Consider the following 25,707-nt stretch of genomic DNA (forward strand, 5'->3'; position numbering starts at 1 on the left):
ATCTCGTCATCCAGTGCCGGACATTTTTGACAGATGCTTCCCACTGATAGACACTTGAGGGTCAAAGTCTTAAAAAAGTTTAAGGGTGTTTAGGACCGCTGTCAAAAATGTCCGGCACTGGAAGACGAGATTCCTCCACTTACCGCAAAGAATATAAGCTATGAAATTGAGCTTCACTCTTTCTGGAAGGACAGGTAGACCTTCAGAACTGGATACCTCCTAAGACCTAAAGTAACCGCGACCGAAACTCCATAGTTGCTAGTCGTTCTTACCTCTGTAAAGGCCACAAATAGGTAAACTTTCAGCTTTACCAAACTAAGGAAGGTCTGGCTATCGCAGGCTCTTACTAACAATATAGCTTAAACACAATAATTTTGTGACTAGAGAGCGAGGCTCGTTTTATGTGTCAGATATATTTATCTTATATATATAAAAATGGATTTTAATCTTTAAACGAGCAATTCTTGTATATATATATATATATATATATATATATATATATATATATATATATATATATATAACAAGAATTGCTCGTTTAAAGATATAAGATTTATATGTATCCATTTATATAAATGAGACGTTTATATATTTTAGGAAACTATAGTTAGTATTTTAAAAGCATAATAAAAACGTTACAACCGTGACAATTCCTCTTATATTAAATAATAAATTCTATTTTTTCTAGAACAAACACTGCTATTAAAAGATTTAACGATCAGAAATTATTTGGAGACGTAAATGGAAGTGGACGTAAATGAGTAGGAAACTAACATTTTGGGAACGTTTTTTTTTTGCATAAATGGTTGCTTTAGGGCCGGGAAAATGATTTGAAAAAAAAGAAAAACTAGCCAAGTGCGTGTCGGGCCACGCGCAATTTAGGGTTCCCTAATCCGTAGTACCGCTAGTTTTTGATAATTTTTGTATGGTCAATTAATGTTTATAACGTGTTTTACACTACTAACAACATCATCTCAGTTCAAATGAATTTGAACAAAAAGTTCCTTTCTACGCCAAATACATTTTTTTTAGCTGATCGCCTATTACTCAGCAACCTTAATATTATGCCGAATTACAGCTTTGTAGGTTCTATAGTCTCTGAGCAAAACCGCGGACAGACAGGCGGACAGACACACAGACGGACGGACAGAGCGAAATTATAAGGGTTCCTTGTTGACTACGGAAAAACGTTAAAAAAAAGGATTTTATTGTAGTCAGATAATGAAGTAGGTAAATTTCAAGGTTTGTTCAAATTATTAGTACCCAAAAAAATATTTATTTGCCTTTATGTACAGTAATAATGTTATTACTGTACTGTTAAATGGTAGTTATTCACTTCACCTCACGGCTGCATTTGTTTTTTGCAATTTTGCAAATTCCACTTTATATTTGCGTTCGTAAATGGGCCAAGGAATATGGGTTTTTAATACTATCGACACGTACAATACTCGTCTGCAAACAAAATTACGCGATGTGGGAACTGGGGCGCGCGGTACGTGGGTTTCGTCCAAATTAGTGGAAAAATGCACTCGGCCCGCGCAATACATACAAAGGTATTTGGAAAGCGCCTAAATGTGCAAATAATTAGTTGATTACTGTGCGTATATTGCAACGGCCAACTCTATTTTATAGTTTTTACTTATAATGTTTGTAGAGTTACTAATGTTTTGTCATAGCATGACCGTATGTATGGCCTATGTCACGTATTTTAATATGATAAAGTTCCCTACATAATAATATAATATATTTTAGGTTCTCTAGGACTCCAGAGCTGCGGGAAAAATCAGTCCGGCGCGTATAGTTTTAACCTTTTGCTTGTTTTATGAAAATGATATTATCCAGCGTAACAAACATAAATATTATGCATGATTTTCTGTGTAGGGCATCGTAATGCAATGCTCTGACGTGACTGTACCGTCATGGCGTTGGCGGTAATTTGTGGGTGGGCACCACGTGTCTATGACTTTACAATTATTATAAGTGCATCATGGATTACTCAGTTTCTCAGGTTTTTTTTAATGAAGTTGCGCTTTCGATTGGTTGACGTCAAAACCTTTGCCGACAACACTGTTGAATACACAAACTTCTGTTAAAAAAAACCTTAAAAATGGGCTCAATTAAGGTTTTCTTCAACCAGAATGCAGAGGCAGTACAGCATTAGTATAGGTAGCTTAACAGTTTGCTTAGCGTGTATCAGATTAATCGCAGAACATAGTAGTTCTCTGTTGGCGATGTTATCTTGAGCTTGGCTTATAAGTCTATATTTTTGCTTATCGAGCACTTATATTAATTAATTATGCTTCTAAGTGTCCTCGTCCGACCTTGGAATTCTAGTCCATGGCTTCCGTTGGAATGTGCTCCAAATATTTTGGCGAAGTGTGATCGACCTAGCAAGTGGCACCACAGCGGATACTTAATTCATTTGTATTACAAGAATGTTGTTTTGTATCAATCGCGATAAGCAGTACACCGATTCTAATGTAACTTTGTTTTTATCTAACTTTTCTTTATTTTTGCGCTTTGATCTAGTAGGATCACATCAAGCAGCAACATGTATCTCATATTCGTCAAACCAATGACCGTTTTTCAACGGGCTTTTTTCAAATAGGGATTTTCAAAGGTCGGAGCAGAGGGCGCTACTGGCACATTAGTAAAATTGCTGCACACGACCAAAATCTGAAACGTTATCAAACGTCGACCAAAACTTTTTGATTACTGTCTGTGCTGGCGCTCGCGTCGAGCAATTGCGACCTATTTTATGAGAAACCGTACTGTACCTTCTTAAATAATGTGGTACAAAATTGTCCGCCTTTACAATCATCCCTTCATTTAGATTCTGGATCGTTAGGTCGTTTACAAGACGTGTCAGTCAACATGAAACAGCCTGTCTATTGACTGTACGACGATGATTCGATCCACCGCTGGAACAAATTGTACACGCTCGTCGTCGTTAAGATGCCATGATGCAATTTTTATATAAGCGGCTCATGTCAATTGAAAATGATTAGCGATGACTGATGACACTGGTACAATAACATCAACCTGTCGGACCTTTTAGGGCTTAAGTTTCCGTTTCTGGTATTAGCTATGTGTTTGAAAATATTTGTAGGAGAGTTTAAGCATAGCTATTGGCTCTATTGCTGGCCATTCCGTGGTGGTGGGACGGATAAGCCGCTGTCAATTGTCATCCGTCCCACTGGGTTTTATTTTAAGGTTAGGAGTAACTGGGTTAAGAGAAAGGAACCAACCCACTGGGTTAAGAGTAAAGGAACAGAGAGTGTCCTTGTGTAATTCGCTAAAAAGACTCTTGGGTAGCTGGCCTGGATATGAAAAATAAGATAATTTGATTTTACGATGTGCCGGCCATCCTCACCGTTTGTAGAGTAGCTGGGTATTGATGGGCGCTGCATGTTATAAAATACTTATGATTACAAAATTATAGGGATTATAATTTATAATATTATGAACAAACAATAATAATGATAAATTAAGCTAAGTACATAGAAATAATTGTATATCCAAGAACACTATAATTTCGTTTCGATTCCAGTCCAGTCCAATTTGTCCAACCGGCCGATTTAATCACAGCCCGATTCATAAATACTAATAACCAATAAGTATTGGGAAATCACTGTAATGGCGGCGTATATTTTTGTACACGACATAATCAAGGTTTTATTGCGATTGAGATTCGGAATTCCTAGCCGCACGTTTTTGTGGTTCATTTGCTGACTACATAATGCATTTGCACGGTTTATCATAGGCTCAAGTTTAGACTTTAGACCAGTTTTTCCCAAAGTGGGCGATAACGCCCCGTTGTGGGCGCTGAAGGTCTAAAGGGGTGTGATCCCAGAAAAAGAATGGGGGCGTTGTGTAGAGGCTTGGGGGTGATATTTTATTTCATCTGGATGCATTTTAAATTGAAACAATGGGGGCGCTAAAACATAATTTGCTCTCTAAGTGGGCGGTAGACAAAATAAGTTTGGGAACCCCGGCTTTAGACTATAGAGAATAGAGCAATAGATATTTTAAGGTTCTATAAAATAATTCAGATTTGTAATAATATAATAATAATAACTCCCACACCGGTTTTGGTGACGGTGGCCGGTTTCATTGAAACCAGGCCTGCTACGCAGGAGTAATTTTACATATAGTGCCCAATTAGTGTGTGCGCAGTACACAAGAGCACTCTCTATTCCTTTACTCTCATAACCCAGTGGGACGGAAGACCGACACGACTGGCGAGAGATCAGGCGTAGGACCGACTTTTTACATGCCCATCCGACGCATGGATCATCTTACTTGTTAGACAATCAGGTGATCAGCCTGCATTGTCCTAACCAAACTTGGAAATAACATGTTTCCAACGTGGGAATCGAACCCACGACCTCCGAGTCAAGAGCTTACGCTCTTAACCACTGGACCACGGAGGCGTGTAATATAATGTTTGTATATCTATTATATTAGAATTTGTGCGCCAATTTCATCTCTTGATACGAGAGTATTCTTGAACACGTGTGCTCTGTAGCGTCATAGGGAATAAACTTATTAAAAAAAAAAAAAAACCTCTTTATAATATTACTAGTGGAGAATACTAAATGACTACCGCTGTACTATTTGCATTTTGGTGTCAAGGATAGGATAATCGTTTTATCACGCCAATAAGAGAATGACTCACTAACACGGTGCAGTGTGGGTGATGACGGATACTTATTGTATACCTATCTCTTTTAATTACTCGAGTAGGCATATTTGTTTATGTCAGCGAAGATACTTAAATGATAGATAGGTACTGTAATTATGGCTATAACTTATAATGGTTTCTTTGAGCAACCGTTTATAGCTTTTCAAAATGTAGCGATTATTATAAGCATCTGAGAAAATAATTAAAGCAACCTCTATTAGTGTCTAAACACACTAGGCCGAAGTTACGCGGCGGAAAATCTGTATTGTCATACACATACAATATGTACGGATGGAACGCGACGGAATAGTGTCTCATCGGTAATTTAAAAAAATACATTGCGGGCGTAATCATGCGGAATTTCCGCCGCGTAACTTCGGCTCAGTGTGTTTATACACTTAGAGCTAACTTAATCGGATTTTCAAGAAAAATATTATGACATTGAAAACGATCAATGTTTTGAGTTGGTTCCTTAATCGAACCTTAATATGACATTTTTAAATAAGTAGCGTTGTAGAACTCTATCATATTTATCTAATGCTCACATTTTTGGAAAGAACTAAGTATAATATGTATTGGTTTAGATACAGAAATATCGTACAAACTCTTGACTTACAGTAAAAGTTAGAATGTTAGTTTGAAACGATTAATAACAATAGGTCACAGGTAAAGGCACACCGCACAGCTCCGAATGCGGAACTAGTGTGTCCTTGGCCGGTCGCTCTGTGCGGCCGAAACGGAAGTGAGTGCGTGCACCTCTATGTACCTAATAATAATATATAATACCTATCTAACTGTCACGACTGCTCAATGTCAAATGCAACTAATTGGGTCAATTGTGAGGATTATGCATGAAAATGGTCGCTTAGATTGGACTGTAAATAGAAAAGTTTCGAATGACAATGTGGATGAAATTGAGTAGAGAATGATCCGACGTCAGATCGATGTTCTTAATCTTATATCTTTAAATGAGCAATTCTTGTATATAAATATATAATTGGAATCTCGGAATCGGCTCCAACGATTTTTATGAAATTTAGTATGTAGGGGGTTTCGGGGGCGATAAATCGATCTAGCTAGGAATCATTTTTAGAAAATGTCATTTTATTCGTGTTTTATCGAACACCGAGCAAAGCTCGGTCAAATAGCTAGTGTACATAGAAAACGTGACAAAAATACGTAACCATCGACAGCAAATGATATAAGAAAGTACGGGGCAGGTGCAGAAGAAATCGTGATCAGCGATGGCGTTAGATAACGTCGGTTTAATTAAATAGTTAATCGTTGATTAATGAGCCCCGGCCAGTTTACGGTTCATTGAAGATACGAAAATAAAAGATGATCACTTCCCTGTACTTTCGCTGATATTATAACAGTTTTTGTTGTTATGCAGTGAAAGATAAACCTTCTGGGAGATATCTCAACAAAAGGTTTTGTTCAATTGTAATGTGAAAAAAAAAATCATTTGCTTTTCTACGGAGGCATATTAGGAATTATACTAACTTGTAAATTCCTACATGCCTCTGTAGTAAAAGAGTATACATTCTTTAAGTAGATATTCTCTTTTAGATTCCCACACCACTGAATTCTATGAGACTGTTCAGATATTATGTCCTTCGAAGCTGGCGCGGTGCAAAAGTAGACTAAACTTATAGTTTTCATTCCAATTGGAACACCCTGTATATATTAGTTAAATATATCATCCGTCTAATACACAATCAGTACAATAATTACATCGGCGGCACGCGTCTGTCGTAATCAATTAGTTGTGGCTCACGTAGCGGCCCATCAATTAGAAGATGAATACAATTGCTTAATACTAACTGGGGCAACTTGTGTGAGCTTTGTAGTATCGTAATCAGCGATCTCTCTCTCAGACGAGGAGAGTAGAAGAGACACTGTGTATTATAAGCCATCCCAAGAGATATTGACATTAAAAGAGTAATTTTTTCCAATGTAACAGTGATCGATAACGAGTCGTTATCGATCACTGTTACATTGTTAGTTAGTTAGTTGATAGTAGTGTCTTGTAAAACACACGTGACGTGAGGAGAGTCATGCTTCGGCACGAATGGGCCGGCTCGACCGGAGCAATACCACGTTCTCACAGAAAACCGGCGTGAAACGCCGTGTTTCGCCGAGTGAGTATGTTTACCGGAGGCCAAATCCCCTACCCTATTCCCTTCCCTACCCTCCCCTATTCCCTCTTAAAAGGTCGGCAACGCACCTGCAGCTCTTCTGATACTGCGAGTGTCCATGGGCGACGGAAGTTGCTTTCCATCAGGCGACCCGTTTGCTCGTTTGTTTGATAAAAAAAATCAACGGTTTAGCCACAGAGCTCTTTATTCAATATAAGCCTTAAAGTAACTAAACTAAGCTTTTGTGCTTAATCTAGTTCGCAAACCTGATCTACGAACGAGTCGGCCGCAGTTGCGAAATTGTCTCGGCTCTCAGGGCGTTGTCAGGGCTGCCTTTGTATGTGAAATTCTTACCGCCCTTCGTTATGTAGAGCAATTGGTAGGAATGGTCACTGGACATGTCGATGTCTTGTATCGATATTTTGTATCGATAGTTGTTAGATGTCGATACTTGATAGGTACGCGAGTAAAAACACACTTTGAGATAACGATGTTGTAAACTCTACATAATAATATTATAGTGGAACATCAATGTTTTTAATATTGATGTTGAATTTTATGTACAGCAGATTCCCGAAACTGATATCAATTTGATATCAGATTTTTTACTCTTTAGACATTCTATTTCTTCATATTTTAGAAGTCTAAAATGTCAAAAATCTGATATCAGTTTGATATCAGTTTCGGGAATAAGGCTGCAGTTTGCAATCAAACCTTAAATGGGTTTTCCAACCATTTTCAGCGAAATATTTTGAAAGTGTGCATAATATGACTGCTGATCTATATTATCATAGTGATTTTATTAGTAGCATCTTTATACAAGGTTGAACTAGAAATTACTATTTTTAGCCTACAATAATTTAAGTTCGTTTAATGTTGATCTACAAAGTACTACAAAATATCCGCTTTAAGTCAAATAAAGTTCTCGAACTCTAAATTCTACAAATATCGATATTCCGCGTTATTATTTATGGGAAATATCGACCTTTTCCACTTCTGCCAAGCCTAATCCTCATCAGCACCACAAGCACAGTGCACCGAGCAGCTATTGTATTTCAAACTGTACAACCCTAACGACCTGCATAATATGACTTTGTTATTGTAACACGAACCTAACAATCTCATAAAACCAAACATTTTTAAAATCTGACTACTTTTTTTGAATATTTTCAGCACGTCCAAGTTATGAGTTATGACGTTATTGAAATTACGCCACGAATTTTATTAGCTCTTTTCAATTGTTAAATTTATTAACAAAGTTATTACGTTTTTCGTACGTTGATATTTTTATGATTTTTAAACGTAGTTACTTTTTATTTGCGCCATTACTTTAATTTGCGTCAATTATTATCTATTTAGTTTTAATTTTAAACGTCGAAAACAACATTGTAAAATACTAAACACAGACTAAGAAAAATATTTTTAATGTAATGACTCTATTGTGGTCGCTAATAATGGTGTTCATAAAAACCTAGCTGCTATTGTAATACTAACAGACAAAAGATTCAGGTAAAGTTGAATCTTTGAGCATGTTCACCACGATTACTATGATTCTGATATTGAAATTGTTAAGAGGAGTCCACACCGACCTTTTTCCATACAAACGTTGTCCCCTGTTTCCTCCCTGGATAATGCCGGTAGAGTTATGATTTTTTTTCCTGAATATCTATGGCCACTATTAGCATGTCCCTATGTTTTCTTTTTTTTCATAATTTTATTATTAAAAAAGATAAGAACGTCCAAAAACCCAAAAAAATGGCCAGATTTTCCTGTGTGTTCAAACACCCAGTAAACAAAACTGGCTAAAATATACAAAAAAAAAAAATTAAACATAGGAACACAGCCTTGCTTTAATTCTTAATGAAAAAAGTACTTAAATCGGTTAAGTTTTGGAGAAGGAATCAGCGGACAACGAATCGAAGATTGTCTATTCTTTAATAAGATCTTTTGTTATTGGTGAGACGGCAATACATTTTCAAATACCTATTTTCAATTTCTCTCGCCCTTGGTGTATCCTCTTAAATTCGTCTTGTATCTGTTGCTCGGTATGTAATAGGTGTAAGTTATAACTCGAATTATTCTATAAGAAGGCTTTCACTTCAAACCACTTGCCTACCCCGGCCTCGCACAGGTGCAATTCTGATAATAAAATTATCAGTTTCTCTACTGTATTATATCATAAACCTTCCTCTTGTCATGTATTCTCTCCCCACATCATGCATACACTCCTCTTGTCAATCATTATAATAAATATTAGAACTCTGTCCTTTACTATGGGACGGGAAAGCAAATTTGTCCTATACCAGGGTTTCTCAAACTTTCGGCTCCACGAACCCCTGTTAAAATTTCCAGGTGACAACGAACCCCTGTAAACCAGGTGGTCGCGATGGATTCAATGTTAGGAGTAGGTAACAATGTAGAAGGTTGGATAAGTCGATTCCTGTATTTAGTTTTTATCATGACTAGGTGTGAAAACCCACTCTCACATAAGTATGTTGTAGCAAAGCTTTGCTTACAACATACTTATGTGAGAGTGGGTTTTCAAGGATGTCTTTGATAGATTTTTGGGCAGCTAGACAGGCAGAGTATTTCGAACTGTCACGAAAAGCAGTGAATTGCATTTTACCTTTGCAAAGGTAAAAGGCAATTCATCGCTTTTCGTTCGTTCGAACTGTCACGAAAAGTAGTGAATTGCCTTGCTGCTCAAAAATCTATCAAAGACATCCTCTTGAAATTAGCTTGAAGAGTTTAATCTACGGACATAATAACTAATCTAATAATCTAATAATAACTCCTGTTGCCACCCTTACGTAAACCTTGTCGCGAACCCCCTGCCGTCGAATAGCGAACCCCTAGGGGTTCGCGTACCACACTTTGAGAAACCCTGTCCTATACTATGTACTTATGTAGACCATGTTGGTTGCTGAAACGATTGTCATGGTGCGGTCCACGGCCATCGGTATCGGTTTTGCGACACCGCGCGAAGTAGAGCGGCAATTCGAGTGACACGTCGTGTCCCGTCCCGCAACACGCAACATCGCTGCCTTATTGTTTACATCATGTAGGCTTATTGTTTACCTGTCACTGAGGGGGCCCTCAGTAGTAAGTAAATTTACAACAATTTCGGTTTTTTATGACACTTATTAGGAGGGAAACTCTAGGTTCTGCGGAGTGTAATAAAAAAGTGATAATACATATTTAATAGTGTGTATGTGTTTCTTATATAGAGCTCACTGTGAAAGTAGCAGCGATGAAAGAGTTACTTTTTTCTTAACTCTTTCAGTGCTGCTACTTGTACAGTAGAAACACCTATACGCAAGTTCACTACATAACTCAAAAGGTTCACTCGAACAAAGGATGCATACGCACCAGCGTTGCCAGACGTCCCGATTTTTTCATCAAAATTAAATGTCCCGCGCGGGACAGGCTCAGTCCCGCTTTTCGGGGAAAGCCCGAACGTACGCGCAGCGTGCTGAGAAAGAAAGGAACGTAATGAAGATAAGAGTGTGGGAGGTAGAAGGGGTGGATTTTCTTTGGCTACTTTTGCTATGCCTAACGTCCCTAAAACGTTATTTAACGCAAACAAAATGATAAAAATTAAAAAAAACTTTCGATTTTATACCTTTTTTTACTTTGTCCCGTCTGAAGTCCTCCACGACGCACGATACTGTTAGGTATCATACGAGGATTCTGTTATTTATATGGCGAACAAAGATTGATTAGTTTACTTTGTATTTTTGTTGTAATTATTTTTTGTAGATTCTACTCAAATTTTATCAGCAACGAATCTCACTAGTTATCTGAAACTGCGTTCAAAAAATAAGTTTTGTATATCACATTGTATTAAATTTTATTATGCTTATAATTTAATATATTTTACTCTATTTCATGAAATGTAAGACAGGCATATTTAAGAATCAGGATTACTTATAACATAGAATCATCACTAAAAATCCCTACATCGGTTCGTATCGCTTGTAGCCTCGGTACGCGCTGACAATATGTATTTCAAAAAGCCGAGGAACAAAGAACTTTCCTCCTTTTTTCGAGGTCGGTTTAATATACTAAATCATATTTTCTAGTCGATGCAATGCTCGCTGTACTATACAAATAAATAGGTTTAACGCAAGGAATGCTGACGTTTCGTACGACTCAATACTAATGCAAAAGCACAATGTCAGTAATCGAAATTGTCTTAATCTGGTTACTATTAAAAGGCCTCACGGTACAAGAATACCTTATAGATAAACGTATGCATAAGCCCGGCCGCACATTATCCGAATTTCTGATCAGAAAAATTCGGACGCCCCGCCCCGCTCATACATTTTGACACGTCAGAATTCTGATATTAGCGGGGTCTACAACAAAATGTATGAACAGACTGCGTGTCTTCCGGCGGGCGTCCGAATTATTCTGATCAGAAATTTCGGATAATGTGCGGCCGGGCTAAAACATATCCTCTAAAGCAGCATGTTACTGTTAGAGTGCAAGTCAGATTGCACTATTATTATGCGCACGCCAGCATTAGTATTGGGATGTGCATGCGTTGTGTAACACCGTGTGTGACAATCTAGTCACGATCCATCTGCACGCCTCACCGGCTCACAGGAACTTGGATAATTAATGATCGAAGGCTAAACGGATAGAGGATATTAAGTGATGAGGTTAGGTGCTTTAGAATCTAAAGATATTATGGAACTTCCAGAAGTTTTGATTAGTTTTTGGTTTGGTTAGTCAAATATTGCCTTCGTTATTTGTACAGTAAACTGTTATGCTATTGGCGCTCAGCAATTTTTGTTTCTTAATAAATTACTATACTTTTATTACGACGATATCTATAACCTTTTTATTCCCCCAAGCCCTCCTAGTCGATGTAGAGACCCGTCCTCTTTGTCTGTTTCTTTAACAGTGCTCACGTTTTAGATATCTTGATTTCCTTGACTGAACTGAACTCTTTTGTCAACAGAAAACTTGGCGCCGTCGGAGCTGAAGAAACTTAGGAACAAACAGAGGAAAGCGAAACGCAAAGCGGAACAAGAGAGTGCGCTGGCCGCTCAAGTACAGGTGAGGTTTAAGTTCTCCAGGAAAATATATTTAAACGGGAAAGTTTAAATATCTTTTCCTGGCTTAACCACAAATTTAACAACTCTGTGTCGCCTGAATCAACAGTGGTAACCAACCAAGAAACCCCTTATGATACCCGAGGTGACACCTGAGGTGTGCCCGGGGAATAAGTTAAATCTTAAGACCCGCAACGGAATTAATCAGAAGAAAGGAGTAGGAGATGTAAAAGGGGAAGACTCAAGTCACCATCAATACATACTTATTTAACTCTACATAAATGCCATAGGAAAACTTTTGCCTAGATATAGATATATTTTATTGCTAAGCATTCATTACTGTATCAGTAGTAAATGTCACGAAATAAGATGGTGTTTGATAGGTAATGTATTCCGGTCAGTGAGGAAATGTCAGGAACTTCCTCCAGGAAGTACGAGTAAAATCGTGACATGTTTTCGTGGTCTTGACATTGGACAAACACTGTGACCATTCATTGCAGTTTAAAGGTTTATTGACCAGGCTGTTTTGTTTTGAGAACCTATTTTATTTGTATACTTAACTAACCGTAGAGTTTAGACATAAAATTCTACGCATATTCGGCGCTAATGGACGCTTATCCGTCTTTGTAGAAAATAGCTGGGCACTTTGGACATAAAATGTAATGGGCATTTTCTTTCATCCATCCATCTCTTAAAGATTTTTTAAAGGGTTCTCATAAACATAACATGACTTAATAAATCAAAAACTCTCTCTCTGTCTCTCTCTAACGTCAGCCATGTTGTATATTCTAGGTGAAGCGCGAGCAGCACCACAAGGCGCGGCAGCAGGCGGAGCAGGGCGACCCCGAGGCGCCGCAGCTCGATGAGCTGGTGCCCGACAAGCTGGCCCGGGTGAGTGGACTGCACAAGCTGGAAGAGAGCTAAGCTAATTTGTTGTTGCTATTGATATTGTGTAAAAACTAGATTCTGATACTTAGCTATCAAATCGACCACTGAGCCACAGAGGTCGTAAATATCTTGACAGCCTCTGTGGCTCAGTGGTTGAGCGCGTGGTGGAACGGAACAAAAAGTTTTCAATGTTCATAAACCAGAGTTTAAATATTAATGTGTATGTATAGTTTGAAACAAAATTGAAAATAATATGATTGATAAATTCGACGACGTAAATCGTGATTAATTAATTCCATCTCGTTGCGGCATTAGAGTTTTGTCGGGTATACAGGAAAACTTTGCGTATTAGTTTTGACGTATCCAGGCTTGTGCCTTGCAATCATTTCTTGTTGGACACAAAAAAATCAAGGTTTCTGATGTTGAATTAATATTCAAATTGATCTCATTGTAAGCGCATGTAAATCAGGAATTACACAATAATTATTGCATTTGCATCTGATGTCTTGTTTCGTTGGATCTCTAATGAGACTAACCAGAAGAAGGCAATGGGTAATAACTTTTGGTGGGTTACATTGTCATGGGGATGTCATGTGGATGCGAAAGAGCTGTCACTACAAATGCGACTAGCGATAGTTCACAATTCGGCAATATGCAAAATTATACTTGGATGATATCTTTACAAGGTTTCGTTAGTTTTCTGAATGCTGAAACAAAAGAAAATTACCAGTATAATGAATTATGACAGTGCAACCTTCCCTTTCGTGATAGCTCCTTATGGTAGAACATGCATAGGACGTTTCAACGAAGTGTTCGTTCAATCTCCGTTTCGATATTCTTGTACCTCTAATGTCGATCCAAATGTTGGACCCAAAGAAATCACACACATGCTTAAAATACATAACTCTCCCAGCGCAGTCGGTTATAAATGTCGGTTCGTTTTAAACGCATCCACATAATGTATGTCAACGCTACATGTATAGGTGCGTGTCGTGTCACTAACCGAAAGTGACATGTAACATCGCCCCGGGCGGCTCTCAGGCGTGATATCAATTTACTGCCTATATCACTACATTCACACACTTATTATTGGATAAAAATATTTTGTACTAAGCGTTCCGCGCGGCTCTGCTCGCCTATACGGTAGTTGAACCTTTTCCTACAAAACCATATTAACCTATGTCCACGTTATCTGCTCTACGTCTGAGCTGAATTCAGGAGTTCGAGTACATAAGGTAGATGAATCGTTTTTGATGTATAATTAAAAAAAAAATCATTTGTTTCGCTCAGCTAGGTTAAAGGATTACGTGCCACGGCCCCAGAAATTTTTATTATATATCTTATAATTAATTCTCATGGTTTTTTCTAAAACCTAAAAATGTTTAATTTAACGCTTAGATAAGTCTTCATTTCTAGACCGATATATATTGGGTACACATTAAACAGAGGTACCCAATACGCATTGGTCGAATCCTAAATGTCTAATGTATGGGAATTGGAAGCTGCTAAAATTTTCACACAAACCGTTACCCAATTGTACCGGGCCCAAGTCATCGAAATAATCAATCTTCACTAGTGTGTCTGTATATTCCAGGTGGCTGACGCTTGAGTAGATAGAGACTAAGGGCCTGATAAGTGACGAATAGGCTATCCACCAAATGACTTGATAGATCAAGTATGGAGAATCTGTCAAAAAAGTTGAGAATAGCCTATTCGGCACTTTATCAGAAAGTGATGAAACAGGCCGTTAAACTGCGGGGCTAAAATGGGAGCTTTGGAGAATCATACCTAATATGATTCATTTTTTTTTTAATCGCAAAAGGCAGGTCTGCTTGCAATTCATGTCTAGTAATTTGTACTAATTTGACATATTTTGTCACTTTGACAGTTTTGACAATTCATTTGCTGAATTGATTGAGAGGAATTGCTAAATGTGACCAGTTTAGCCCCGCTGGTCAAAAATAATAATAACCAACAGACACCCCGTATGTTTCAGGCGGAGGACCCTCTCGAGCAAGCGATCAAGTTCCTGCAGCCGCTGCGCACGCTCGCCGCCGACAGAATAGATACACACCTCATGGCCTTCGAGATATACTTTAGGAAAGGTAAAAAACTTGTTTTATTAGATTTATAGTTTATAGTAGATTTTTTTTTACAACACTTACGGCATGAATGACTAATAATTAAGAAATGATATTTATTTATCTACTGTCCTATCTGCTGTTTCCTACAAAAGTGCGAATGGATACCGCTATACGAACACTGTATATTGTAGAAGCCACGCCAATTTCGTCAGAAGTTTTATTTTCTCTATTTGGATTACTTTAAAAAAATATTTTAGAATCATATATTTTGCAGTGCTTTCCCACCAAAATATCAAGTAAAGTGGAAAACGTTACCCGTAGCGCCATCTAGCGATGCAAGTTGAACATAAGAATTAACACTGGTTCCTTATAATAATTATCTTTCTTACATGCTGCTGTAAGTAACACAAAATGATGCAATTCAAGCAATTGCACTATTTTGTGCGATTGCAATGTTATTAATAATAATGAACAAATAATAAGAAGCAATATTGTAACGAGATATGAAGTATTTTTCGTTTGTTACGCAAACAAAACGAAAAGTGTAGTCTGGACCGATTGTTGGACTGATGTTTACATAATATAATATCTAAATGACTGATGTTTACATAATCTTAATATATATATTTCTTGTGTGCGTGTGTATGTGACTGAACTCCTCCTTAACGACTGGACCAATTTTGATGAAATTTTTTGTGTGTGTTCGTGGAGATTCGAGAATGGTTTAGATTTACAGTTTGGTCTACTGGAAAATGTTTTTTCAATTAATTTCTTATTTATAAGGAGTTGTTGATTTTGGAATGTTTTACATTAGATCCGGCGGACGGCGCTATCATCGCATTCAATATTATTCTATTTCAATTTTAGTTTGTCCTGACAGATGGTGCTACGATTAATTTGAAAAAAATTTTGTTATTCAATTCATGTGCTGATTAAAATATTAAATAAATAACACATAGGCTACAATTTTAACCGACTTTCAAAATGGGGGAGGTGTTATGTTCGTTTTCTTATATTCAAAGATTACTCCGCCGTTTGTTAACCGATTTTCAAAATTTTTCTTTTGGTATATAGGCTATCATCCCAATTTGGTATTATATTCAGAAAAGTGGTGATCTGATGAAGGATCCATAAGTAATCGAGGGAACTCCTCAAAACTTATAGGGAAACATATGGTGACTTCGGTTTCGTGAGAAGTATTCTAAGCATATGCTACCAACAAGTAAGATTTTGCACCGAGATATACCTGGTATACCGTGGTTCGGAAGGTGCTGAGATAATTCCTGATTCTTTATAGATACAAGATTGGGAGTTTCGGCGTTGTTTTAAGAACAGAAAGCATATGCTACTATGCAAATTACATTCTTCATCATCATCATCATCATCATCACTACCATATTATACCATTTCATAGTCTTTTAGATCGAGACTCGAGTTTGTCAAGCGATAATTAAAAAAAATCTATATCTACCTAATATTATAAACCTGAAGAGTATGTTTGCTTGAACGCGTCAATCTCAGAAACTACAGGTCCGATTTAAAAACTTATCTCAGTGTTAGATAGATCATTTATCGAGTAAGACTCATCATTTATCGAGAAGGTTATATTATATTATTACTCTAAGACTAATACGACAGAAGAAACTCAGGAAAATGTGGGAAAAACGGGGGAAATATTTTTTATGGGAAAATGTAGCTACGGATTCTGTAAAATTTCTAATTTACGCGGGCGAAGCCGCGCGGGACATCTAGTATAATATATAAAAATGGATTTTCAATTGTGTTAGTAACGCTAAAACTCGAAAACGGCTGAATGGATTGGGCTAATTTTAGTCTTAAAATATTCGTAGAAGTCCAGGGAAGGTTTTAAAGCGACACGAAGTTCACCGGGACAGCTAGAAATATTATAATATCATAGTCAGGGTTTCCTAGAACATTTTTTTTATTAATATCAAGCTCATTTTTTGTGAGTACTCGTAGCTTAATTTTGATAAGACGAATAAAATTTTAGATATTTTCAATATTTCGTACATAAGATTTATATATTATGTATAATTATTATTAGAACACATAAATACAGAATATTTATACAGGTGAAACAAAACTAACTTGTTACATCCTGTATAAATATTCTGTATTTATGTGTTCTATTATATTTATATATATCTTATGTACGTGTGTTTGTAATTGAACTTCTTCTAAACGGCTGGACCGATTCTGATGAATTTTTTGTGTGTAATTATAGGGGGTTTGAAAATGGTTTAGATTCACAATCCGGCTTTAAAAAAGTCCGTGGATAGTTAGAAATTTCAAGAATTCCTCACCACCGTATAGAATAATTTATGTCACTACACAATTGACAATTTAAACTTCATAGATATGACGAGACGTCGTCCGTCGGGCCCGCTAGTCATCATATATTGTTTGAACTTGTTATTACAGAGAAGCCGCTGCTCATGCTCCAGAGCATCAAGCGGGCGTGGCGGCTGCAGCCGGCCGACGAGCACCTGCACGACTGCCTCGTGCGGTTCAAGTGCTGGCTCGACGCCCGCCTCGCCGACCTCGACCCCAGCGTCGCCGCCGTCATACGCGCTGAGAGCGAACCGGTAAACACTATTACCAGAGTAGACAGAGGAGTACCTCGCCTTGAAACAAACGGGCGAATCTACGCGAGTTGGGCGCGACTGTCACTTTCAACATGTTTCAAAATGCTGAGTAAGAGCCAGTCCACACAGCGAGTTGCGTCAGCGTTGCGTCGACGCAGCGCTGCCGTTACGTTGTTTTACATACAAATAACAAAGGTGTGGCGCGCTGCGTCGACGCAACGCACACATGACGGACAGCAGCCCCCAAGACGAAGCGGGAGGGGGTGTTGACGTTAAGACTGCTTCGTAATAACGCTGCGATGGCGCAGCGCCCGTGTGGCGGCTATGCGTCAAACGGCAGCGCTGCGTCGATGCAACGCTGACGCAACGCCCGTGTGGACAGGCTCTTACGCATTACAGTTCATTCCAGAATTTGATAGTGCGCGGCAGAAAGTTAAGGCTATCACAGACAGAGCAGGTAATGTATATTAATGTATGTACATTACATCCCGGGATGTATATCTTTACATTATATTAATGTATCACACACACCACAGGTAATGTAATGTATCTTTCCCTACATTTCAATGCTAAACGCCGCGCTTGACGCACATTTCAGCTGCTAAAGTGTTATACAGGGTGTTATTATTTTTAATGTTGTAATACAATGGCCTTTCGAGTTACTTGCTATTAGATTCACTAGATAGTTCATCAGAAGATGATTCGGATTGTAATTTTTAATGCGCGCATTGTTACATATTGTGCCAAAACAGAACGATGTTTATTGAAGATATTTGATTGGAAATATAGGCTCTGGGGAACAGACTGCCTGCAGTACCTGCTGTGAAGCGCTGTGCTAAGGTGGCAAGTGGCAAAACTGTGTGTATCTGTCTATCATACACATATAATATAATCACAGAAATTTTTGAACAGCCTATGAAGAGATGTATCGTAATTCGTAATATACAGAAAATATTAAGATGTATTGAGATGTATTCAGATGTATCAAAATATAAATGTTAAATATATTTTCATATAGCTCGGTATCTTAAGATACGAAGATGTAAAAATATACATTATAGCTGCTGTGTGTGGTCTCCTGACGATTTTTATAGAAAGATGTATTGAGATGTATCGAGATGTATCATGTTATAATATACATCTTTACATTACCTGCTCTATGTGTGACAAGCTTTGCGCGCAAAACGCACGGCGGAAGTCTGCTACTCATCAAAGTGATGAGGATGGTATATTTTTCGCGTGGAACGATGGCGAAAAGTTGCAGGAGGTATGATTCCGAAAAATTAGGGCCAGTCTTATGCTAAGTACTCACATACGGTTTTACTCGATAGTTTTACTCCAAATCGAGCAAAAACCACCATGTGGACCGCAAAACTCACAGCTTGAAGGCTCGCATGAAGCCGGCTCGATGGAATTAAATATATCTAATTTCCTTCGATTTGAAGTAAAACTATCGAGCAATGCTGAACGTGTGGACGAAAGCCCGAGCTGTGGTTTTTACTCTACGTGATCGCTCGATCGAGCAAAACCGTATGTGAGTATGTACTTAGCATTATATCGAAGCTATGTTTTTACAGATGTACGAGGGTCGCAGCGCGGCGGGCATGGCGGCGGAGTTCGCGGCGGGGCCGGCGCGGCGCTCGCAGCGGGCGGCTCTGTGGGGGGCGCGCGCGCTGCGCCGCGTACAGCCCGACAGCGACGCGCTGCGGATCGTTACTAACCTAGATCTACCCGATGTCTCTATACAGGTGGACTGGAATACTTTTTTTAACCGACTTCCAAAAAGGAGGAGGTTATATGTATATTCGGCTGTGATGATATATTTTTTTCATAACTCAGTGGCAGCAGTCGAGTTAAGTGGTCAAGCGTTCACTAAAAGACTTTTAGCAGTCCTTTTTCAATTTATGCCTCCAAATAATCTAAACGCGAAAGATATCCACTGAATTGTCATTGTATTCTTTAATAATAGTAGAATGACAGTGCTCCAAAAGTGATAATGCGCTTAGCGATTTTCGTCATTGTTCGGCTACGATCGTTTTTCTCGAGCGTCGGAAGACGATGCCACAAAACTTTTTATTGCGCATGTCCAAATCATGTTATGCCATGGCAACGCCAACTGTTTACGACTTGACCGTAATGGTTGATTCACACGGGTGACTAACGGGTCGATTTTAGTCACCCGGAAAGTCACCAGTCGAATCGCCTGTCCAAGTCGAATCGCCATTCACACGGGTGACTAACGGGTCGATTTTAGTCACCCGGAAAATCACCAGTCGAATCGCCTGTCCAAGTCAAATCGCCACCGAATTTACACAGGTGACTAACGGGTCGATTTTAGTCACCCGGTAAGTCACCAGTCAACAGTAGTATTCGCAGCGAGCGATCGCTTGCGACTGAGCGTTTGCACGGTCGATTTTAGTCACCAGCCGCATGCGGCCATTGGCCGCACGACTTTGGGGCTTGTGACTTTAGCCGCATGCGGCGTAGTCGAATCGCCATTTACACCGTCGATTTTCGCCGTGCGTCGTAAATCGTGCGGCTTTAGTCACCCGTGTAAATCGGCCATAACCAAATATTATAAGCATCTTGTTGGTGGCGTAAGTTTAGTAAGTAAGTGGTGAAACAGGGCCTTAATTTCGCTAATACATTTCCAGGGCTGCGTGGACGTGCTGGAGAGTCTCAAGGACGGCGACTTCGGGCCGTGCGAGAAAGAGATAGAGCAGTACACGGAAGCGTGTCGCGTCAAGTTCCCGTACGCCATCGCGTTTAAGCCCCCCGCCCCACCCTCCGCCCCGCCCACCGAGGCCGCCGACAGAGAGCTGAATGTAGACTGAGTCGAAAATGTACCTCGATAATGTCGTACGATGTGTCGTAACGTCTAAGCGGTAGTCGAATTTTTTAGGAAGACTCAAGTTTCAACTATGTAATAGTTTGCCGTGATATTGTACGCATTATCGTTTAGACGCTACGATATGGTCCATTATCGATGTTAATTAGTGACCGCGAACACTGAGGCATGTTCAAATTACAATTTTAATGTTTCTCGAAATTGAAAAAAAAAATGTTTTTGTACTGTTAGGGATTGTATGTATTGTCACAAAGACTTAATCGGCTAGACAAATTTATAGCAATACGTTTTACTCGGCTGTCCGATTGTAAATTGATCTTTGATATATTTGAAATGCGACCAAGCTTTTATTAAAAGGCATTGGTGACGTTTGGTGAAATCGATTAGGAATAGCTTATGGATTACTTCATATGAAGTGTATGAAGTTCATAGTACGAAGTAAACATATTATGTGTGTATAAAAAAACAATTATTCGTTTGGAATGAAAAAGCAAGCAAAAAAAAAATAAGCCCTTTACTGTGGTCTCAATGACCGCAGTAAAGGTTTGAGCCCTTTTGGTTCACAAATGATTATGTTAATACGGAAAAAATATGCTAACGTTTCTTTCTGTGTTGAAGTTTAAGAAATTTTCCTGCCTAAAAGCTTACTTAATGTAAACTTTAGGCCATGCGCGCAGAATATGAGTAATTGATTTTACATTACAAGCGTAAATTATAGATAAATTTTAATAAAGTTCAAGACTATACAGGAGGTAAAAGATATTGTGAAATCTTTATTGACTTTTAAAAGCTTTGAAGTTGCCCTCAAATTTTTATTCCCTAGTGATATAAATAAAGCATAATAGTTTTTTCTGTATAAGCTTTTTTAGTCCCTTTGCACTTACCAGGAAGAAAGATTATAAGATCTGTTATTGTTTACTATAAAACTAGTATGATATGGATTTCAAGTGTGCGCTTAGTTTTTCTCTGTATACCACTATATTATAAAGAATTTTATACATTCAAGTTTTAAATAAGTTATTGTGATAACACTCAATGCCGTAGGCGTCTCTCAAAGAAAAAAAAAACATCTATATTTATTTGTTAACTTCTGCTTAGTTAAAGTGAAATAACAAAATTAAGTTCCTGTATAATTTAATGTAACAAATTCAGTCCTAGTCTAGACTCCATAGAGCGACCTCGTTGCAACACCACCGCTTTAGTGATTAATCACAATAAGGACCTTTTTAGTGTCATGCAGATTTGCTTACGCCCGCAGCGGTAACCAACATCAATTACTGCCGCACATTTTAATAATTACTAACTTTAATTTACAAGATTTTGACTTAAACTCCATACATTTTCCGTCAATCTCTTAATTAAAGTTAGATAATCGTTAAATCTCTCAAAATCCTCATAAGTACTTCAATTGAGAATGGATGTGACTTACTATAAAATAATTATATTATATATGACATGTCCATTGTAAACAAATGCCAATCTGTTTGGCATATCCGTATGACATAAAAACGCCCCAATGGCCCGACGTGTTCAGGAATGTGTTTTAGCCGGTTCGGTGTCCGCGTGACGACACGCAATATTGACTTACCGTGGTGAAGCTTTGTATATAATAATTATATTTAGGTTCGTACTGTTAGGCGTCACTTTTTTCATGTGAAAATTTTATGTAAGACTCATTGTTTGTACAATGCTGACACTCGTTTTTGATTTTGTAATGTTTGTAGATATGTGTAAAGTTTTGACAATAACTTGCGTGATCTTATTCCAGGAGTCGATAAAAACTGTAAGACTTACACTTAGCCATTCAACTAATGCAAGAATTATTTCAATGGCTTAATAACATGCATTGTCTGTGAGCAGCATGCTATTTTATCTATGAGTGTAGGAGGTCCTCATATTATGTATTGTATATTGTTTCATCAAGGAAACAAGAATCATCTTAGTCCATCTGAATAATTATTATTTGGCTTTTCCCAAATTATTATTCTATTTGAGTAGGTATGACCTTGTTTTTTTTAATGGTATCTCTGGTTAGGTCTTGATGATATGTGTTCAGATAAGCAATTGTATATCAATTTGTAACTATGTTTGCTCTAGCCAATTTATTAAAAGCAAAGATTGAGGTTCAGCTAGAATCCGACAAGCAGCCATAAAAATGTTTTAACAATAAAAGGACACTCGTTCAGTCAGTATGTTTATTCAACAGCTATGTTGGTCTTTTGTTTTATCCACATATTGGAGTAATACTACCCCTGTCAACTTGTACATAAAGTAATAAATTTTATTTTACAAATTTATTTACATTTCTGTTTTATTTTAAGGTATCACAATATTCCTTAGAAAATAGTTGTAAGTAATTGTACTTGATTATTACAAAATATCACAAATCCGAGATTGGTACTAACTAAAATATTATGCAAGATATGAAGCGTAATTCATTTTGATGGGCTCATGCTGTCCCAATCAATTCCAGTAAAGTTTATTTCTATTTTTGCTCTCTTTGGTATAAATTGTCTGAAAAAATATAAAATGTAAGCATTAAAGCAATAGTCCTTATCTGTAATGAGTAGAATTTTCTTATGTAAATGCAATACATTAGTAAAATTTCTAACTTGAAAAGTTTTCTAAGTTACTACTTAGAAAACTTTTCAAGTTGGAATTTTTTTTTTCTTAAAGGTGTTTTAAATAAATTAAGCCACTGGTGGATTTTAGTGAAAGTACTTACGTATATTTAATTCCAGCAGCATCGAACATTTTCTTTGAGGCTATAAATTCTTTCTTGTGTCTTTTCTCATCAGAAAGATAGACAACTTCAGTGATGCCAGATTGTATAATGATCTTGGCACACTCGTTGCAAGGAAACAGGCCTACATAGATGGCGCAATTTTTCACTTCTGCTGAATTTTTATTTAATATAGCATTCATTTCTGCATGACACACTGAAATGTAAATGAAGTGATTAGAATTCTTCAAGCCTGTGAAATTATGAATAAGGAACATCGCAACATAGGTGAACTAGTGTTGCCATAAAACTCGGGACCTGATTAATTACTTGAAATGTATGTTGCCACCAATAGTTCCTGCTGCAGGGAACATGCAAAAGTGCCTATATGAAGAACTTAATTTGTAATGCTTTTAAATAGATCTAACAAAATTAATATATGTAATAACAAAAATGTATTTGTTGCAAAATGCATTAAAGCAGTTTTTAGTTCAATTGGTAGGTTATCTTATGTTTTGTATGGGGTAATAATTTAGAGGCTGTAGCTCCGGAACAGGCCCCAAGCCATGGATTTAAATGATTGTCAAGAGTGATAGATTACCATATAAATGTTTGTCATCCAAAGGACATTCTGTTCTTTTACCCCAAGGAAAGTCATCATCACTGCAGCCTATTGGCATACCATTGTATCTAAAACAAAATAACATACACATAAGATTATAATTATTAAGAAATATTTGATGTTGATCATAAAGATAAAATCTAATCAATATTATTTATCCTCCTATGTAGTGTTAAAATTATAATTTATTTAAAAAGCTAAAAATCTCTCAAGCTAAAATCCATTGAGGTGTTCAGGCTGCAGAGCATCCCAAAGTCAAAACATTATACATACATACTCTAAAAACATAGTAGTCAGGTTATCAGTTCAATTTTAAAGTGAATAACTTACCCAATGCCTACAATTTTGTTATCCTTATTAACAACACAGGCTCCCACCTGATAGCTGGGATCCTTGCTACGCTTAGCCGCCAAAAAAGCTATAGCCATGAAATACTCCTGCCAGTCAATGTAATCCTCACGTTTCTTAACACTGCAACAATACATCCACAATAAAAATAGGAACATAATAAGATGGTACAATATTAAAAAGTTAATGTAAGCTTTTTACAATAATTAAATTATGATTGATTAAGAGGTGGTTAGATACATTCAGAAAATATTTAATGATAATGTTAAATTAGATCTGAGGAATAAATAATTATTAATTTTTTTAGATGTTTGAGTACAGACTTAGCCACCAGGATTTTTTTATAAAGCCAAACAAGCAGCTTTACCGCTTTATGTATACTGTTTGGAAAGTTATCCAAACTAATTAATGCGAACCTTACCTCACCATGATAAACCGTTAAACTGATTTGTAAAATAATAAAGACTTGAGAGTTTTTATCAGCGCTGCCAATTTTTGTTGTGCCAAGTTGGGACTTTAGAACTTTTGAGTGAAAATAGCGGGATTCCTCCGTCAAAAGAGGGACACCCGAAAACCGACTGAGCCTGTCCCGCGCGGGACATTTAATTTTGATTAAAAAATCGGTACGTCCTGCTAAACTCGGGACGTCTGGCAACGCTGGTTTTTACAGCTTATCTTATGCCCTTCTCCATGAGAAAGAGAAGGATAAGATATTGATATCTTCAATTTATAATTAAATGCAATTGTTATTGTTTGAAGGTAGCCGGACTAACCTTTGACTGTTTATGGACATTTTTGCAGTCAAATCTTCGATTTCCGTTGTGCTCATGATCTCTTTTCTAAAACCCAAACTGGGTAAGTTTATATTACTATACACCGGCTCAATGAAGTATAAAAAACAGTATCATACCTTGTTAATTAAATTAAAAAAATTAAAATAATAAAAATTTTGATCACGTTATAAAATGGTTATTCAGTATTCTTCTTCTTTTTTATTTAATTTGACAATTGACACTTTTTTCTTATTATGGCGCTCGGCTTTTTAAGAGGATTCCACACCGCCGATTTTCCATACAAACGTTGTCCCCTGTTTCCTCCCTGGATAATGCCGGTAGAGTTATGATTTTTTTCCTGAATATCTATGGCCACTATTAGCATGTCCTTATGTTTTCTTTTTTTTCATAATTTTATTATTAAAAAAGATAAGAACGTCCAAAAACCCTTAAAAATGGCCAGATTTTCCTCTGTGTTCAAACACCCAGAAAACAAAACTGGCAAGAATATACAAAAAAAAAAAAACATAGGAACACAGCTCAAGCCTTGCTTTAATTCTTAATGAAAAAATTACTTAAATCGGTTAAGTTTTGGAGAAGGAATCAGCGGACAACGAATCGAAGATTTTCTGTTCTTTTATTAGAACTTTTGTCGTATTGTCTCCATCGCGCTCTCCGGTGGGAGACTTGAGATTGGTGAGACAGCAATTTTTCAATTTCTCTCGACCCTGGTGTATCTTTTTAACTATGGCCAGTGTCAACTGTCAAGTAAAATATGGCGGAAAAGGTATTTCGTAAACATTTTACAAAATTTAAAGTCCTTTTTCCAGATTATCGTCAAGTCGAAAGTTTAGTTAAGGTTTAAAAAAGTGGTCAGAAAGGTCAACGAGTCAAGTTAGTTGTTTTAGTATTATTATTTTTTAACACAACAATT

The 25,707-nt window shown here is 37.3% G+C and overlaps 2 protein-coding genes across 2 annotated transcripts in view; one reads left to right on the forward strand and one right to left on the reverse strand.

Moving 5' to 3' along the window:
* Positions 1 to 22,609, forward strand: part of LOC121726030 (N-alpha-acetyltransferase 15, NatA auxiliary subunit) — a 105,825-nt gene extending 83,216 nt beyond the window's left edge. The window contains exons 11-16 of the mRNA XM_042113244.1: positions 11,789 to 11,886; positions 12,675 to 12,773; positions 14,767 to 14,875; positions 17,297 to 17,460; positions 19,038 to 19,208; positions 20,115 to 22,609. Of these exons, the coding sequence (XP_041969178.1) occupies positions 11,789 to 11,886; positions 12,675 to 12,773; positions 14,767 to 14,875; positions 17,297 to 17,460; positions 19,038 to 19,208; positions 20,115 to 20,294 (821 nt within the window). The 3' untranslated portion in view covers positions 20,295 to 22,609. The remainder of the gene's footprint in view (positions 1 to 11,788; positions 11,887 to 12,674; positions 12,774 to 14,766; positions 14,876 to 17,296; positions 17,461 to 19,037; positions 19,209 to 20,114) is intronic.
* On the reverse strand, positions 22,489 to 24,933 carry LOC121726033 (deoxycytidylate deaminase). The gene is made up of 5 exons (XM_042113249.1): positions 24,774 to 24,933; positions 23,983 to 24,123; positions 23,632 to 23,720; positions 23,034 to 23,247; positions 22,489 to 22,822 (listed from the first exon to the last, which is right to left on the reverse strand). The coding sequence occupies exons 1-5, from the start codon at positions 24,827 to 24,829 to the stop codon at positions 22,744 to 22,746; spliced, it is 579 nt and encodes a 192-aa protein (XP_041969183.1). The 5' UTR covers positions 24,830 to 24,933; the 3' UTR covers positions 22,489 to 22,743.
* Between the last annotated feature and the right edge of the window lie 774 nt (positions 24,934 to 25,707).

This window comes from Aricia agestis, chromosome 4, assembly GCF_905147365.1.
Source record: "Aricia agestis chromosome 4, ilAriAges1.1, whole genome shotgun sequence".
In the NCBI taxonomy this organism is placed as follows: Eukaryota; Metazoa; Arthropoda; class Insecta; order Lepidoptera; family Lycaenidae; genus Aricia; species Aricia agestis.

Coding starts and splice junctions, on each gene's coding strand:
- LOC121726033 (XM_042113249.1), bottom strand. CDS start 24,829: ATGAGCACAACGGAAATCGAAGATTTGACTGCAAAAATGTCCATAAAC. Junction 23,721..23,982: donor AACAAAATTGTAGGCATTGG/GTAAGTTATTCA, acceptor ATTTTGTTTTAG/ATACAATGGTATGCCAATAG. Junction 22,823..23,033: donor GCTGCTGGAATTAAATATAC/GTAAGTACTTTC, acceptor ATATTTTTTCAG/ACAATTTATACCAAAGAGAG.